The following is a 19,676-nucleotide window of genomic DNA, read 5'->3' as shown; positions in this document are numbered from 1 at the left end:
ATGCTGCCTGTCAGAATGTTCTCCACAGTACATCTGTAGAAGTTAGTGTGTTTTAGTTGACAGACCAAATATCTTCAAACTCCTGATAAAATATAGCTGCCGTCTTGCTTTCTTTATAGCTGCATCGATATGTTGGGACTAGGTAAGATCCTCAGCGATCTTGAAATTGCACACTCTCTCCACTTCTGCTTGCTCTTGCTCTATGAGGATTGGTATGTGTTCCTTCGTCTTACCCTTCTTGAAGTCCACAATCAGCACTTTCGTCTTACTGACATTGAGTGCAAGGTTGTTGCTCTGACACCACTCAACTAGCTGGTATATCTCACTCCTGTACGCCCTCTTATCTCCACCTGATATTCTACCAACAATATTTGTATCATCAGCAAATTTATAGATGGTATGAGTTATGCCTAGCCACACAGTCATGGGTATAGAGAGTGTGGGGCAGTGGGCTAAGCACCACACGTCGGAGGTGTATCAGTATTGATTGTCAGAGAGGAGATATTATCAGCAATCAATATAGGTTCTGCTCTTCTGGTTAGAAAGTTGAGGATCCAATTACAGAGGGAGGTACAGAGGCCCAGGTTGTGTAACTTAACGATCAGAACTGTGGGAATAATGGTGTTAAACGCAGAGCTGCAGTCGATGAACAGCATCCTGATATAGGTGTTTGTGTTGTCCAGGTGATCTCAGGCTATGTGAAGAGCCATTGAGATTGCGCCTGCCGTAGACCTATTATGGTGATAGGCAAACTGCAGTGGGTCTAGGTCTTTGGTGAGACAGGAGTTCATTCCAGTCATGACCAACCTCAAAGCATTGCAACAGTCTATTGCTACTGGGTGCTGCAATGAGCTGATGTTGGGGAGGGTTCAAAGGAGGTTCATGAAAATTATTCCAGGACTGAAATAATTATTTCAGCCAGAGGGTGGTCAATCTGTGGAATTTGTTGACATAGACGGCTGTGGAGTGTACTTAAAGTGGAGGTTGATACATTTTTACTAAGACATGGCATTATTGGGGAGGAAGCAGGAGATTGGGGTTGAGAGGGAAATGAATCAGCCATGATTAAGAAGTGGAGAAAACTCGACGGGCCAAATGGCCTAATTCTGCTTCAATGTCTTATCTTCTTGTACCCTGATTATAACTTTGTGGGAAACAACTCAGGATTGTCCAATTGACTTGGGATCACCTGGGGAACAGGAATGAAAAATTATTGCAGGTGACCATTTGAAAAGCAATTGGAGGTAAAGGAATAATTCATCATGAATAATAAACATCATTCATGGCATGTGTCACCGGTGTGTTCAGGGAATCACTTGACTGACAAATTTGGATCAAATGAGTTACTTAATTAAAAAAAAAGTCACTGATTTTAATTATCACCATAGGTCCTACAACTACCTTCAAAATAATGTAAGGAGTTAGTATGTTCTCCCTGTGACCACATGGGTTTCCTTGGGGTGCTCCAATTTCCTCCCACAGTCCAAAGGCGTGCTGGTTGGCAGGTTAATTGGTCATTGTAAATTGTCCCATGATTAGGCTAGGATTAAGTGGATGCCTTAACTTGAGGAAGAGCCTATTCTGCGCTGTATCTCAATAAACAATTTTTTTTTAAAAGGTAGTTCTTCTGTAGGAACTTCTGCACCCCATACAAATATAGATGTTATATTTGTATATCGATGAATACAACATCACGTGAAGGTACCCCTCCTAGCAACATATTACCCTGACTTGGAAATATACCAGCACTGTAGCTGGATTTAAGTCTTGGAACTCCTTAACAAACTGCATGATGGGGGCCCTTACCTCTAGGTGTAAGTGAAGAGTTATTTAATCAGCCCTAGGTACAACAACTGTACTGTATATGTGGACTTGCCTTTTGCTTTAAACCTAATAGTAATAAAAAGTGCAGCCAGCCAGCTTGATACTTTTATACACATCACATAAATATCAGAGTAGTTTATTGATTTGGGTCAATCCCCTTCATCCAATCTTTTTGTACTGATTTCTGAATCACTCAGAGATACTGTTTTACATCACTTGCATAAATCTAGCTGGCTTTATTCATACAAAGATACTTTGAAAGTTAGATACTGACCTGATATCAGTAATAACAACATAAATTGCCCATTATAGGATGACACCATCCTTGATTACACTTGGAAGTATGTGAGTGGGCCCAGTTTCAAATGACTGGCCCATACCAAAGTCCATACATAGCAGTCTAGAGATTTAATTTACAAAATTATGTCATCCTTGAAATGCACAGCAAAACACCCATTGATATGGCAAAGAGCACACTAGGCTAAAAATGGATATTGATAAAAAAAAATAAAATTTGGATGCAAGTTTTGCAGGGCAAAATCCCAAAAAAAAAGAAAACTTTCAATGAATAAAGATCTCTAAGATTCAGCTGAAAATAAATGAGATGGTTAAGGTTATTGTGATGAAAACTTAAGGAGTGTTATCTTTATAGGTCTCTTGTTAATTGGACTAGGCCAACTCGTAATTGCAACAGAGAATAAAGATCAAACACTTAATCCAATCATACTCATCATCAAATAATACTTTCAGATAAAATAGTAACAAAAAAAACTTACTATTCCTTAAAACGTCCCTGCGAAACTGACTCGCTTCACATTGGCTCATTTCCTCTGAAATACGTGTTCTCTTCATATCGCCTGTCCTACAGGAGTCTGCAGGAGTACTCAACAAAGCCATTGTTATTACTTGAATGAGTTCAGTGATAACAGTTCGGATACACTGTGGTCCATTAACCACACCGTTAGTGGGGAAGAAGTATGCTTTCAAATGATTGGCAAGTTCATTCAGATCCATCAAGCAATCTTGGTCATCTTTACAGCCGAATATCAACTCTCCGTTCTTCATGGGTTAGTCATTAAAACACGCAGGAGTTTTGTCGATACAAGGGGAAAGGTAAGAATATAAAAAAGTGAAAAATTGGAAACCAAATACAAGAGGCAAATAATGCATCTCTATACAGTATATTTCAAAAACCATTCAAATAAGGATTAATAGTGTAGTATTGCAAACAGTGCATTGCTAATCATTAAATGACAACTTCTGCTTATGGATAATTTCTGACCTTGTGCATTCCAGGTTGCTTTATTCCATTGCTAAACATTCATTTCAAATTATACACATAATTAAAATGGACAATTGAATATTTAAAAGCCATTAAAACATTTTCTGTTTCTGTATCTAAAATAAGTTTTTCCACACGAATTTCGGTTAAAGCCAAAACAAGCCTGCAGCAGATGCCATCTCCCTGACCCACCTCTGGAGCATCTGGGCAGTAAAAACCATACAGACTATTTGACTACAACTCCACCATCAATACTATTATTCCAAGCAAATTCATTAAGCTCTGGACCACAAGAGTCAAAGCCTCCCTCCACAAACGGAACCTCAATTTCTTGACCAAAAGACTGCAACCAGAAAAGATAGCTAGCAACATCTCTACCACTATAATTCTTTTTTTTATTATTAACTTTTTTATGCGTTTCTACAATATAACTACAGGAAAAAACCCATCAACAAAATGGAGATTTATACAGGGCAAAACAAACATCTCATAACAATAAAGAAAGAGCACCCAAAATAAAACCATGTAAGATTAATATCTTCCCCAATCTCCCACTAATATATAAAAAAAGAAAATGTAATGCTAACTACCAAAACTATAATGTAATTCACAACAAAAAACCATAAAACTTACAGGAAAAACAACTGAAAGTAAGGGATTGTAGTACAAAAAAAGGACATACTTAATCTAAAGAGGAGTTATGAAAGTATTCAAGAAAAGGTCCCCACACCTTATGAAACATTATGTTTGAATTAAGAAGTGAATAATGAATCTTTTTAAAGTCTAAACTGGAGATAATATCATTAAGCCATTGAGCATGTGTGGGTGGGGCAGCATCTTTCCACCCAAGAAAGAACTAACCATCTAGCCAAGAGAGAGGCAAAAGATAATGTTCGACATTTAGTCGGACAAAAGTGCATGTCTACTTCACCCAAGGTGCCAAAAAGAGCAATCAGAGGGTTAGGTTCTAAGTGGCAATTAAGAATATGAGATAGGGTTGAAAAAACTTCTCTCCAAAATTTTCCTAGACTAGGACAGGCCAGGTACATATGGATGAGAGAAGCCTCAGCTCCTTTACACTTATCACAAACGGGACTAATGTCAGGGTAAAACCACGATAATTTAGTTTTAGACATATGAGCCCTGTGTACAACCTTAAACTGCAAAAGGCAGTGGCGAGCACATAAAGAGGTTGAGTTAACTGACTTAAAAATTGAATCCCAAGCCTCGTCGGACAGAGAAATATTTAAATCATGCTCCCAGGCAGTTCTAATTTTATCAAAGGGGGCACAACTCAAGATCACTAACTTATCTCGAACAGCAGATACCCTTTACCCAAATGGATTGATACAAAGAAACAGGTCTGGAATGTTTTTCTCAGGCTTCTCAGGAAAGTTTGATATTAAAGTGTTAATGAAATGTCTAATTTGAAGATATCTAAAGAAATGAGTACTAGGTAGGTCAAACTTTGCAGACAGTTGCTGAAAAGTTGCAAAACGATTACCTATGAAAAGATCTTCAAAGCACCTAATACCCTTTCTATACCAATCATAAAATGTTGAATTCCACGTAGAAGGTAGGAAAAGATGATTGTGTAAAATAGGGCTAGAGAGAGAGAGAGAGAGAGAAAGAGAAACACTATAATTGTAAAAACTGGTATTCCACAAGGTTGCATCCTCGGCCCCCTACTCTATTTCCTGTACTGCATGGCCAAATTCTGCTCTAATTCCCCCCATCCACAAGTTTGCAGATATGTCATCGTAACGGGCTGTATCTCAAATAATGATGAGTCACTGACAGGAAAGAGATAGGGAGATAACATGGTGTCGTGACAATATACTTTCCCTCAATGTAAGCAAAAGAGGTGGTGATTGACTTCAACAAAAGGGAAGAGGAAGTGATGTATACACTCCTCTCTACATGAATAGCATTGAGGTTGAGAGCTTCGAGTTTCTAGGAATGAACTTCACCAATACCCTGTCCAGGTCTAATCCTGTTGACTCCACAACCAGGAAAGCTCACCAAAGCCTTACTTCCTCAGGAGGCTAAAGAAATCTGGCTTGTCCCCATCAACCCTTACCAATTTGTAATGATGCAACATAGAAAGTATCCTACTTGGATGCATAACAGCTTGGTGTGGTTACTGCTTTGCACATGACCACAAGAAACTGCAGAGGTTTGTGGACACAGCTCAGCACATCCCATCACAGAAACCACCTCCTGTCTATACTTCTCACTGCCTCAGTAAAGCAGTCAGCATCAAAGGCCCACCTACCCTCTTCTCTCTTCTTCCCTTGGGCAGAAGATACAACACTCTGAAGGCACATACACCCTGGCTCAAGGACAGCTTCTACCCTGTTGTTATAAGACTATTAAATGGTACAATAAGATGGACTCTTGACCTCAATCTGCCTCATTATGATCTTGTACTTTACTGTTTACCTGAAACTGCACTTTCTCCGCAGCTGTTATACTTTATTCTGCATTGTTTTGCCTTGCCCTAACTCAATGCACTGTGTAATAATTTGATCTGTTTGAACAGTACAACAAGCTTTTCACTGTATCTCAGTACACATAATAATAAACCAATTTCAAGAATTGATGCTACACATAAGCGAATCATGCCATTGTCACCAAGTATGGAAGAATTTCAGCATTCAAACCTCAGATATTCTTTTTCCTTCAGGATAAATTTAGAGATTGAAACTGCAAGGTAACCAAATGAATGCATTATATAGGACTTCAAATCAGTGAAGGAACATATGAGTAAATGATCCTAATCTAAAATTTGGTATTGTATTTATAATTTACCTTTAACATGTTGAACATAATTTACCTTTTTTAATCAATGGTTTTAATATTTGTCTGCATGTCACATTTAATGCTCAACCTCAGATAAGTACCTGAATAGGAGGTAATTACCATCAGCAGGAAGTGTGTCAGCAGTTTACAAATTTGGGTCTGATTTACATGTTGACACTATGTCACTGACAGCATTTAAGTGCCAGATGAACACTTGAATCACTTAAGCATAGAAGAGCTATAAAACAAATGCTTGGTGATGACGTGTCCACTAGTTGATCTGGATGATTTAGGCCAAATGTCCCACTTCCATGCAAGTTCTAAAGTAGCAAAGGGATGTTGTGATGTACAATGAACTAGTTGTTTAGGTAACGATAAAAGATGAGCATTGTTTCCTGAAAGAATAAGTAGCCCAGAAGCTGAGCCACCTGCAGTTGTCAGGAATTGGGATATTTCCACTGTATTCCTTCAATAAATATTTAATTGCTGGAAACGTTCACGTGTTTTCAATTTTATTTTTAACCCCTCACTTAATCCAATCAGTTTTTAGCCCGCTTTTATTTTCTGCACCCTATTTGACATTGAAATCACTATTCTGATTTGTTTTGTGAATAACTGATTACTTAAAAGGAATACACCACCATTTACAAAGATTTTGTAAAGAACACTAAATCATTTTGATGTCAAAATTCATTTCAATATGCTGTTCAATATTTTAAACAGACAAGTGAAAATCTACCACAGTTTTGTTCAGTTGTAGTCAATTCTAGGTCATTACCCTTTGCACTCATTTACAAGGGTTCCCAGAGCTTGCCCGTCAGATGCAAATAACTTTATCATCATTGCTCTCAAATGTAAGCAAAACAGTTTCAAAATAACAGATGATTAATGACAAGGAACAGAATCATGCCACAGCTGAATGTGAATAGCTAAATAAAGGTTTAGCTAATGGTTCTGCATAAAGAAACTAGCAAGGTGCAACTACAAATAATATACAAAGGGATGATCCAACAAGTCTGGCCTGATCCACGCAACAACGTGGATCAGTACTTGGAGCTATGAATTGTGACCATTACAGAGACTTGGATGGCTCAGGGTCAGGAATAGCTATTTCAAGTGCCAGGCTTTAGATGTCTCAGAAAGGACAAGGAGGGAGGTAAAAGAGGTGGAGGCGTGGCACTGCTGATCAGAGATAGTGTCATGGCTGCAGAAAAGGAGGAAGTTACATAGAACATAGAATAGTACAGTACAGGCCCCTTCGGCCCACAATGTTGTGCCGACCCTCAAACCCTGCCTCCCATATAACCCCCCCACCTTAAATTCCTCCATATACCTGTTATGCAGGGATTGTCCACGGAGTCTCTGTGGGTGGAAGTTAGGAACAGAAAGGGGTCAATAACTCTACTGGGTGTTTTTCTTTTTAAATAGACCACCCAATAGTAACAGGGACATTGAGGAGCAGATAGGGAGACAGATTCTAGAAAGATGTAATAATAACAGGGCTGTCGTGGTGGGAGATAGTAATTTCCCAAATATCGATTGGCATCTCCCTAGAGCAAGGGGTTTAGATGGGGTGGAGTTTGTTAGGTGTGTTCAAGAAGGTTTCTTGACACAATATGTAGATAAGCCTACAAGAGCAGAGGCTGACAACAGGAATTCTGCAGATGCTGGAAATTCAAGCAACACACATCAAAGTTGCTGGTGAACGCAGCAGGCCAGGCAGCATCTGTAGGAAGAGGTGCAGTCGACATTTCAGGCCAAGACCCTTCGTCAGGACTAACTGAAGGAAGAGTGAGTAAGCGGACATTGCTTTGTGGATCCAGAACTGGTTTGCCCACAGAAGGCAGAGAGTGGTTATAGACGGGTCATATTCTGCATGGAGGTCGGCGACTAGTGGTGTGCCTCAATGATCTGTTCTGGGGCCTCTACACTTTGTGATTTTTATAAATGATCTGGATGAGGAAGTGGAGGGATGGGTTAGTAAATTTGTTGATGACATGAAGGTTGGGGGTGTTGTGGAAAGTGAGGAGGGCTGTCAGAGGTTACAGCGGTACAGTGACAGGATGCAAAATAGGGCTGAGAAGTGGCAGATGGCGTTCAACCCAGGTAAGTGTGAAGTGATTCATTTTGGTAGGTCAAATATGATGGCAGAACATAGTAGTAATGGTAAGACTCTTGGCAGTGTGGAGGATCAGAGGGATCTTGGGGTCCAAGTCCATAGGACACTCAAAGCTGCTGTGCAGGTTGACTCTGTGGTTAAGAAAGCATACGGTGTATTGGCCTTCATCAATCATGGGATTGAGTTTAGGAGCCAAGAGGTAATGTTGCAGCTGTATAGGAACCTGGTCAGACCCCACTTGGAGCACTGTGCTCAGTTCTGGTCACCTTACTGCAGGAAGGATGTGGAAACCATTGAAAGGGTGCAGAGGAGATTTACAAGGATGTTGCCTGGATTGGGGAGCATGCCTTATGAGAATAGGTTGAGTGAACTTGGCCTTTTCTCCTTGGAGTGACAGAGGATGAGAAGTGACCTGATAGAGGTGTATAAAGATGATGAGAGGCATTGATCGTGTGGATAGTCAGAGGCTTTTCCCCAGGGCTCAAATGGCTAGCATGAGAGGGCACAGTTTTAAGGTGCTGGAAGTAGGTACAGAGAAGATGTCAGGGGTAAGTTTTTTTTAAAAAAACGCACAGTGGTGAGTGCGTGGAATGGGCTGCCGGCGATGGTGGTGGAGGCGGATACAATAGGGTCTTTTAAGAGACTCCTGGATAGGTACATGGAGCTTAGAAAAATAGAGAACTATGGGTAACCATTGGTAATTTCTAAGGTAAGGACTTGTCTACCACAGCTTCGTGGGCCGAATGGCCTGTATTGTGCTGTAGGTTTTCTATGTTTCTATGGTCTCCCTATCATAAGCCAAATGGGAAAATTTACTGAATATAGCAACTGATGTGAACTATACCAGGTCCCAAATACAAGTTATATCAAATAGATGTTTAGGAGAGAAGCCAGACTCTCACTCATACTCTGCTTCTATCCTTATCAACCCATGCAGGCATCTGCAAACAAACAACTACCAGCAGCAATACCTGAAATGGCACGAAGACAACAGTTTTCAGTGTAGGATGCTGAAGAGACCGAACTGTTCCACTGATGACCATAAACAATGTCATACATTTGTAATTGTCAATTAACTGCTCATTACATTTGAACTAAATGGCCAACTAGGAACCAGAGAAAAAAAATTAAATCTTACAAACCTATGTGTTAGGATTGATCTTGAGGTAATTGAGTTTGTTTCTGTCTTCAATACATTTTAACAATTTACCTTAAAAATCTTTAAATTGTTCTGAGGCTCCTGCAACAAACTTTTCAAGGCTATGCACATTCGCTGTTTATTCCTGTGAAGTACATGAATACATTATTAATTACACTATTTACATCTCTAAAAACAACTTTTTGTGCCAGCAAAGATTCCCTAAACAAGTATACATATCCAAGAAAACAAGAGCAATTTTAATTTAAAGTGATCTTTCAATTGTTTGAAAGTTGTTGATAATTTTGGTAGTTTTTAGATGGCCTGACATTCAGAGATATTAAATTTAATAATAAATTTAAAACACTTAACATTAAACTAATTCAATTTCTAATTAATTCAGCAGTTTGTGATCCACCACTGCGATGAGTCTGAAGAACGAGCTGACAGGCTCTGCCTTCTCTAAGCAACTTCAACTGCTAAATGCCATTCCAGCCGATTAGGATAGGAAAGAGTCAACAATTGTTCGGTCTTGTTCCAACATTCAATTAGATCATGAATGAACTGATCTGGTATTCATCAACGTATTCCTCCAAGTCATTAACATCAGCAGCCTATTTGCATGGGTGACAGCGGTGCAGCGTGATCCGGGCTCACCTTTCTTTGGCTCTACATTCTTTTCAGAACTGTGGAGTTCCACCTGGTACTCTAGTTTTCTCCCATGTCCCAAAAATATTCCGGTAGCTAACTGGGTATGGTAAAATTACCACTGATCTAAGTGGGTGGTATAAACACGTATCTGGTGGAAGAGGTAAAAAGTTGATGGGCATGTTAAGATAAACAAGTGACATGAACATAAATGGAATTGATAGAAGTACCCCAAGAACCAGTATGTAGGAGTAGACGGACTGAATGGTCACCTGTGCCATTAGAAATATGAGATAGTTGAGAAACGAGAGATAAATCTCACAATGCAATTCAATATTTAGAGATCCTGGTGAATGCCTAAAAAGCATATCAAGTGTTTTGAAAGTGAAACAAGACTGTTCTTCAATCTCTCTAATTAAAGAGAAAAAAAATAGCAATACTTAGGTGAAGAAAATACATCCAATTATAAAAGGAAACACCATATGCTATTCAGAACATCACCTTACCCTGAAAAAAGGTCAAGAGGACAATATTTGCTCATCTTCTTCCATTTTCCATTAGCCACCTTTTAAAAAGAAACGTAGTTAGACCCAAAAGTATCAAAATCAATAGATACAGTCTGTGCAAGTGATGCAATATAGAGTAAAGTTTTAATGAATTTCTGAATTTTTTTAAACTTTAGAATGAATGTAGGAGCCATGTATCTGTTCTCTACCCGTTTTATACACTATGTTGCGGGGTTGATTAGGTTTATTATATTAACTAGTCACATGAGTGGGGGGGGAGTAAATTATGTATTCTTGCTTATTTCATTGCAGTTTATAGCTTGGGACTGGCAGAGATTGTACCTTTTGCTGAATAATGCTTAGCTTACACTTGGGTCTACTTAAGTTCATCGCTTCAGGTTGTATGTTTACTAATTGTTAATAAAAGATTGAAGAAATGATTTGACTTTGGGAGCAATCATCAGAGCCGAGGGCATGTCATGCAAGTATAACAAATCCCCAGGGTCACAAGCAGTGGCAATTCTCTTGGTTTTGCCACTACAATAAATTTCGGCTTTACAACCAAGAATCCTTACTTCCAAAAGACAAATATATTGTACATGATAAAACTATTTCACTTTTTTAATTATTGGAAGAAACAAGTGGATAATACAATGGAAACAGAAAATGCTGGAAAAATTCAACAAGTTGGGCAGCATCTGAGGAAGGAGATACCATTAACATGTCAAGCTGAAGATCCTTAATCATTATAGAGAAAGGGAGAAAGCAAGTTGGTCTATGTAGCTGAGAAGGTGTGGAAAAGCAATAGGCAGAATCAAAGGAATGTCTGTATGCCTTCAAGACCCAGCAACCCAAATATTTAACCCCAGCCTAATTATAGGACAACTTACAATGATCTACTGACCGTCTTTGGACTGAGGGCAGCAACGGGAGCACCCAAAGGAAACCCACACACACACAGGAACAACCTACAAACTTTCTTAGAGGGAATGGCAGAATTGAACTCTAAACTCCAATACCCCAAGAAAGGGCTACGCTTCGGCCATCAGCAGGCTCTTTCGATCCAGTTCCACACATTGTGATAGAAAAGGTCCTCCATGGGGAAATACAAGGTGAAGAAACTCAAGTGTGAAACTAGAGCTTAATCTTAAATAATGGCAATTACAAAGGTAGAAAAGCATAATTTGGAAAATAAACTTGAAGGCGTGATCATAGCAAAGGACTGATACACATTTAAGTGACACACACACATAAATATTCCATTAAGAAACAATTTAAAAAATTACCAAAAAATTGAAAGTAAAAGACAAAATGCTGTGAAAATTTACGGCAGGCCATAAGAGTTTTCAAAACAAGTAACAGTGAAGAATAAAATGGAAGAAAATGGAGGAAAGTACAGAAAAGGGAATGATACTGGATATGAATATTCTTCCTTTTTACGTACATTTGTGTCAGCTCCTTTCCATTTTTCTATTTTTTGCTAGCTTATTCTCATCCATTATCTCTTCCTTTCTGATATTAGACTAATCAACCTTCCCTAGAGACTGTTATTCTTCATTTTAAGGGAAATGATGAGATCACATCAGCAGTCATGACTTTACTGGCATCTTTATTTAAAAAAAGATACAGTGGTGTTGGAAACAGTTCAAAGAAGGTGAACTGGACTAATATCAGAAAGAAAGAGTGGTTTGTCTTATTAAGAAAGATCAGGTGTGCTCAGCTTGTGTTTTCTAGAGTTTGGAAGAGCAAAAGGCAATCTGAATGAAGCAAAAGATCCTGAGGGCTACTGACAAGGTAGAGGTGCTAAGGACATATCCTCTCATGCAAGAATCTAAAACTTGGTAGTCACCATCTAAAAATGAGATAGGAGCAAGGGGAAATGTTTACTTTGAGAAAGTTTCAGGTCTTTGAAGGACTTCTTCAAAGAGTGATGGAACAAGTTTGAATATTTTTAGAACAGAGACAGATAGATAGATAGTTGATAAGCAAGGAGATGCCAGCAGCTCAGAACTGAATCTGAAACAAATTACAACCATGATCTCATTAAATAGCAGTCAGGTTGGGGAACCAAGCAGCTAACTACTACTTTAGTAAGGTACTTTCAATGGCCACTTTAATAAGTATCGCCTGTACACGACAGGGGGTCACTATGTGAGTGTTCGTGGTCTTCTGATGCTGCAGCCCATTCACTTCAAGGTTCAACGTGTTATGTGTTCAGTGATGCTCTTCTGCACCCCACTGTTGTAACCTGTAATTATTTGAGTTATAGTCAGCTTGAAACAGTTTGGCCATTCTCCTCTGATCTCACTCATTAACAAGACATTCTTGCCAACAGAACTGCCGCCCACCAGATTTTTTTTTGTTTATCTCTGTAAACCCAGAGACTGTTGTGCTTAAAAACCCAGGAGATCAACAGTTTGAGATACTCAAATCACCCCATCTACTGCCAAATACTCAAAGTCAGTTCGATCATATTTCTTCACCATTGCGGTTTGGTCTCAACATGGTTTTGACCACGTCTGCATGCTTTAATGCTCTGAGTTGCTGCCACACAATTGGCTGATTAGATAATAGCACAGCAGTTAGAGCAATACTATTACAGCTTGGAGCAGAGTTCAGGGCTCAGTTCTGATGCTGTCTGAAAGAAGTTTGTACGTTCTTTCCATGAGCGTATGGGTTTCATCTGAGTGCTCCAGTTTCCCCCACATACCAAAGATTTACCAGACTTATTGATCATTGTAAATTGCCCTATGATTAGCCAAGGGTTACACTGGTGGACTACTGGGCAGTGCAGCTGATTGGGCCAGAAGGGTCTGCACTCTCTCTCTAAATATATACAGTGACACTAGAAAGTTTGGGAACCTTGTAGAATGTTCTCTGTTTATGCATAAATATGACCTAAAATGTGATCAGGTCCTCACACATCCTAAAACCAGATAAAGAGAGCCAATTAAATAAATAACACAACAACATTATATTTGTTCAATTACTTATTGAGAAAATTGATTCAATATTACATGTCTTTGTTGGAAAAAGTATGTGAACCTCTGGGGTAATGCCTTTTTTAAAAAAGCTGTTTGGAGTCAGGTGTTGCAATCAATGAGTTGAGATTGGAGGTGTGGGTTGTAAAGGTGTCCTGTACTATATAAAAAAAAGACACACAAAGTTGGAAGATACGTGGTCATGCACGTTGGTCGTAGAAATAAATGTGTGGATTATTTTCTAAATGGGGAGAAAATCAGGAATCTGAGATGCAGAGGGACTTGGGAGTCCTTGTGGAGAACACCTTGAAGGTTAACTTGCAGGTTGAGTCAGTGGTGAGGAGGACAAATGCCATGTTAGCGTTCATTTCAAGAGGTCTAGAATACAAGAGCAGGGATGTGATGCTGAGGCTTTATAAGGCACTGGTGAGGACTCACCTTGAGTATTGTGAACAGTTTTGGGCCCCTCATCTTAGAAAAGATGTGCTGGCATTGGAGAGGGTCCAGAGGAGGTTCACAAAGATGATTCTAGGAATGAAAAGGTTATCATACGAGGAACGTTTGTTCGATGGTTCTGAGTCTGTATTCACTGGAATTCAGAAGGATGAGGAGGGATCACATTGAAACCTTTCGAATGTTGAAAGGCCTAGACAGAGTAGATGTGGAAAGGATGTTTCCCATGGTGGGAGAGTCTAGGACAAGAGGGCATAGCCTCAGGATAGAGGGGTGCCCTTTCAAAATAGAGGTGTGGAGAAATTTCTTTAGCCAAAGGGTGGTGAATTTGTGGAATGTGTTGCCACAGGCAGCTGTGGAGACCAGGTCATTGGATGTAATTAAGGCAGAGATTGATAGGTTCTTGATTGGGCATGGCATCAAAGGTTATGGGGAGAAGGTCGGGAACTGGAGTTGAAAAGATAGAAAAAAGGATCAGCCATGATTGAATGGCAGAGCAGACTCGATGGGCCAGATGGCCTAAATCTGCTCGTATGTCAGAATCAGAATCAGGTTTATCATCACTCGCATGTAACGTGAAATTTGTTAACTTAACAGCAGTAGTTCAATGCAATACATAATCTAGCAGAGATAAAATAATAGTAAAATTAAAAAATAAACAAGTAAATCAATGACAGTATACATAAATTGAATAGATAAAAAACATGCAAAAACAGAAATACTGTATATAAAAAAAAAAGTGAGTGTCCAAAGATCCAAAGGAATATAGAAACATAGAAAATAGGTGCAGGAGTAGGCCATTCGGCCCTTCGAGCCTGCACCGCCATTCAGTATGATCATGGCCGATCATCCAACTCAGAACCCTGTACCTGCCTTCCCTCCATACCCCCTGATCCCTTTAGCAACAAGGGCCATATCTAACTCCCTCTTAAATATAGCCAATGAACTGGCCTCAGCTGTTTCCTGTGGCAGAGAATTCCACAGATTCACCACTCTCTGTGTGAAGAAGTTTTTCCTAATCTCGGTCCTAAAAGGCTTCCCCTTTATCCTCAAACTGTGACCCCTCGTTCTGGACTTCCCCAACATCGGGAACAATCTTCCTGCATCTAGCCTGTCCAATCCCTTTAGGATTTTATACATTTCAATAAGATCCCCCCTCAATCTTCTAAATTCCAACGAGTATAAGCCTAGCCGATCCAGTCTTTCATCATATGGAAGTCCTGCCATCCCAGGAATCAATCTGGTGAACCTTCTTTGTACTCCCTCTGTGGCAAGAATGTCTTTCCTCAGATTAGGGGACCAAAACTGCACATAATACTCCAGGTGTGGTCTCACCAAGGCCTTGTACAACTGCAGTAGTACCTCTCTGCTCCTGTACTCGAATCTCCTTGCTATGAATGCCAGCATACCACTCGCATTTTTCACCGCCTGCTGTACCTGCATGCCCACTTTCAATGACTGGTGTATAATGACACCCAGGTGTCGTTGCACCTCCCCTTTTCCTAATCGGCCACCATTCAGATATCAGATGGCAGAGGGGAAGAAGCCGTTCCTGAATCGCTGAGTGTGCGCCTTCAGGCTTCTGTACCTCCTACCTGATGGTGTGAGAAAAGGGCATGCTGGAGGTCCTTAATAATGAATGCTGCCTTTCTGAGACACCACTCCCTGAAGATGTCCTGGGTACTTTGTTGGCAAGTACCCAAGATGGAGCTGACTAGATTTACAACCTTCTGCAGTTTCTTTCGGTCCTGTGCAGTAGCTCCTCCATACCAGACAGTGATTCAGCCTGTCAGAATGCTCTCCATGGTACATTGAGTATATTTGTTGCCATGCCAAACCTCTTCAAACTCCTAATGAAGTATAGTCTAATGGTCTAAGTCAGAGCCTGCTTTTCTCAAGAAAGATCTATTAACGTGCACCATGCCTCAATCAAAACGAGTTTCAGTGGACCTTAGAAGAAATGCAGAGATGCATGGAGGAAACTTAGTACTGTTGCTACTCTCCCTAGGAGTGAGCATCCTGCAAAGATCACATCAAGAGCACAACGTGCAATGATGAAGGAGATGAAAAAGAACCCAAATGTAACATCAAAAGACCTACAGATATCTCGAGAACTTGGTAATGTCTCTATTCATGTGTCTACTACAAGAAAAACACTGAACAAGTTTGGTGTTCATGGATGGACACCACAGAGGAAACCTCTGCTCTGAAACAAAATATTACTGCACATCTCAAGTTTGCGGAAGAGCACCTGGATGTTCTACAACACTTCTGGGACATTGTTCTGTGGACAAATGAGACAAAAAGTTAAACTTTTTGGCCAAAATAGCACATTGCTATGTTTGGAGAAAAAAGGGCACTGCACACCAATGCCAAAACGTCATCCCAACCATGAAGCATGGTGAAAGGAACATCATGATCTAGGGCTGCTTTGCTGCCTCAGGGCCTGTACAGCTTGTAATCGTTGAGGAAACAATGAATTCAAAATAGTATCAAGTAATTTTACAAGAGAATGTCAGGGTAGCAGTCAGTCACCTGAAGCTTAACAGAAGGATAATACAACAAGACAATGATCCAAAAGACAAGAGTAAATCAACAAGGGAACTGTTTAAAAAGAAAATTTGAGTTTTGGAATGCCCAAGTCAAAGTCCTGACATCAATCCTATAGAAATGTTGTGGAAGGACCTGAAGCAAGCAGTTAATGTGAGGAAGCCCACCAACATCTCAGAGTTGAAGCAGTTTTGTAAGGAGGAATGGCCCAAAATTCCTCCAAGCCTGCTTGCAGGACCGATCAACTGTTACCACAAACATTTAGTTGAAGTGATTACTGTACCAGAGGGGTCTCACCAGTTACTGAAAGCAAAGGTTCACATACTTTTTCCAACAAATGCATGTGATATTAGATCATTTTCATCAATAAATAAATGAACAAGTATAATTGGGTTCTCTTTATCGAGTTTTAGGACACATGAAGATCTGATCACATTTTAGGTCATATTAATGCAGAAATAGAGCAAATTCTACAGGTTTCACAAACTTTCTAGCACCACTGTATCTGCATTAACAAGCCAGTGCACAGGTGTACCTAATAAAGTGGCCAACGAGTGTATACTCCCACAAGGACAGATCCTTACTTTGTCCAAGAACATATTATGGCATCTTATTCAAATACTATGCATTTTCTAGTTCCCTTTTATCTAGACAAGTTTCATCTTCAATAGAACTCTTAACTTTGACAGGATTTATTTCATATAAACTATGCTGACACTTGCCAAAAGAATTATAAATTTGAGGTCCCAGTATTGATTTTTATTTCCTTAATGACAGACTTCAGCATTTTCCCCAATGGTTCTAAAAATCTTCCCAGAAATCCAGGGAATTTTGGAAGATGACTACCATTATCCCCACAGGCATTTCTTTTAAGATCCTGGAACCCAGCTGTCAAGTTCAAGGAATGTGCTTAATGTTTCCTACCACAAAGACACCCAAATATTTGTTCAGTCTTTGCTATTCTCTTTTTACAATTAATTCCTCACAATTAGAGCCAACATGCACTTGGCTTTCCAAATACCTGTAGCTCTGACTGCCTTACATTATCTACTGGTTTACTGAAGTCTATTTCCCCCCTCTATCCTTTGAATCATTCCTTGCTGATCTGCAGAATTCCTGCATTATGACCTGTGTGGATGATAGTGTGCCTTAGAGAAAGTACCCAAGATTTCCCAAACCAGAAGCCCTGAATGAACCAGGGAATACAGAGTCTGCTGGGGGCTAGGTCTGTGGTGTTCAAGGCTGGCAATTCAGAATCCTACAAGAAATCCAGGTACAACCTACAGAAGCCCAAAGAGAAAGCAAAAAGCTAATTCCATTTAGTTTTTGGAATTTTAGAAATTAGATCTGATCACAACTGTGGCAGGGTTTGTATGTCATTGCTTCCCACAAGGCCAAACCTAACAACATAAGTAGTAGCGACATTTCACTCCAATGAGCCCAATGCTTTTTATACACACTTCAAATGAGAGAGTAACACTACAGCATCTAGCGACTTCATGATCGCGGTCTCCAAGACCAATATCAGAACATGGTTCAGCGGGGGTTGAACACTTTCAAATGTCAGGCACTCAGCAGGGTACTGAAAACGAGCAAACCAACTGGCAGAAGCATTCAAGGACATCTTTATCCTTTCATTGCTTCAAAAGAGCAGGAATCACACGAGTGCCGAAGAACAGGCTGAGCTGCTTCAACAACAATTGATTAGTAGTACACACATTTAATGTAATAAAATGCTTTAAAGAGATTGGTCACAGCTAGAACTCCCGCCCGAGAAAGGACCTGGACTTATAGCGATTCACTTACTGCAACAACAGTTCTACAGCAGACGCAAACCCACTGACTCTTCATGCTGCTTTGGAACACCTAAACAACAGCAAGACCCATGTCATGCTGCTGTTTATCAAATATAGTTCAGCATTCAGTACCATCTACTTGTAAGTATTAATCACCAAGCTTCTAGTAATCACCTGGGCTTCTGTACCTGCCTCTATAACTGGATCAAACCTCATCAGGAGACCGGTCAGTGCAGTTCAGTGATAACACCTCTGCCCTGCTTACTATCAATGTGGGAATACCTTACGGATGCGTGCTTAGCTACTGCTCTACTCTCTACACTCATGGCCATCTGGCTAATCACAGCTCAAACACTATTTATAACTTTGCAGACGATGCTCTTACTGGTAAAATCTCAGCTGGTAACGAGGTACATGAGTTGAGAAGGCACAGCTGGTTGAGCAACAACAACCTCACATTCAGCATCGACAAGACCAAGGAACTGATTGTCAAACTCAGGAAAGGAAATTTGGAAGAACATGCACCAATTGTCATTGAGTGGTCAATGGTGAAGGGGTGAGCAGCTTTAAGTGGGGACATCTCCAAGGATATGTCCTGGGCTTAACACATTGATGCAGGCAGCTTTACTCAGCAGTCCCCAACCTTTTTTGCACTGCGGACCGGTTTAAGATTGACAATATTTTTGCGGACCGGCCGACCCGGCCGGGGGGGGGGGGGGGGGGTTGTTGTTCAAGTAGGGTTAAACTCACCTCAACATGTCTTTTACAGTTAGGGTTGCCAACTTTCTCACTCCCAAATAAGGGCCAAAAGTAGCAGTCAAATCCCGGGGCGCTTTATCCCAGGGCAGACTACCATGACCATGAAGCCTTGCGCGGGCACCTGTGTGCGCATGTGTGACGAGCGCGTAACCGTGCGCATGCACATACGTGCCAATTTTTTTTCCACAAATTGGTTTCGCCTTCATCTTCCCAGCTATACTGTATATACATTATTTCTACTTTATATGGGCTGTGCATTTATCATATCATTCCTGCTTTCACTATATGTTAGTGTCATTTTCAGTTTTATGTGTTATTTGGTATGATTTGGTAGGTTATTTTTTGGGTCTGGAAATGCTCAAAAATTTTTCCCATATAAATTAATGGTAATTGCTTCTTCGCTTCACACCATTTCAGCACGAAAGGTTTCATAGGAAAGTTCTACCTTAGCGGGGGAAATATGGGACAAACCAATTTAGCCCAATACACTGGATGTCCCGGCAAATGCGGGACAGTTGGCAACCCTATGTTTAAGTTCAACAGTGCGTGACAGGGAATGAGGAAAGGTGCAGCTGACTCATATCGTTTCCTCACGGCCCGGTTGCACATGCTCTGCGGCCCGGTGGTTGGGGACCACTGGCTTTACTTCATTAGAAGTTTGAGGAGATTTGATATACCACTAAACACTTGCAAATTTAGATTAGATTAGATTTTGAGGACACGCAGTCCTCTTTTATTGTCATTTAGTAATACATGCATTAAAAAATGATACAATATTTTTCCAGAATGATATCACAGTAACATATGACAAACCCGAC

At 40.2% G+C, this 19,676-nt stretch overlaps 1 protein-coding gene across 2 annotated transcripts in view; it reads right to left on the bottom strand.

The window, feature by feature from the left end:
* ippk (inositol 1,3,4,5,6-pentakisphosphate 2-kinase) overlaps positions 1–19,676 on the bottom strand; it is a 120,446-nt gene that overhangs the window by 26,650 nt on the left and 74,120 nt on the right. For both annotated transcript variants that reach the window (XM_072280988.1, XM_072280989.1), the window contains 3 exons: positions 10,320–10,378; positions 9,238–9,310; positions 2,601–2,883 (listed from right to left, as the gene is read on the bottom strand). In XM_072280988.1, coding sequence (XP_072137089.1) covers positions 2,601–2,883; positions 9,238–9,310; positions 10,320–10,378 — 415 coding nt within the window. The remainder of the gene's footprint in view (positions 1–2,600; positions 2,884–9,237; positions 9,311–10,319; positions 10,379–19,676) is intronic.

Source organism: Mobula birostris, chromosome 16 (genome assembly GCF_030028105.1).
Source record: "Mobula birostris isolate sMobBir1 chromosome 16, sMobBir1.hap1, whole genome shotgun sequence".
In the NCBI taxonomy this organism is placed as follows: Eukaryota; Metazoa; Chordata; class Chondrichthyes; order Myliobatiformes; family Myliobatidae; genus Mobula; species Mobula birostris.
This window is presented reverse-complemented; position numbering and strand designations above follow the sequence as displayed.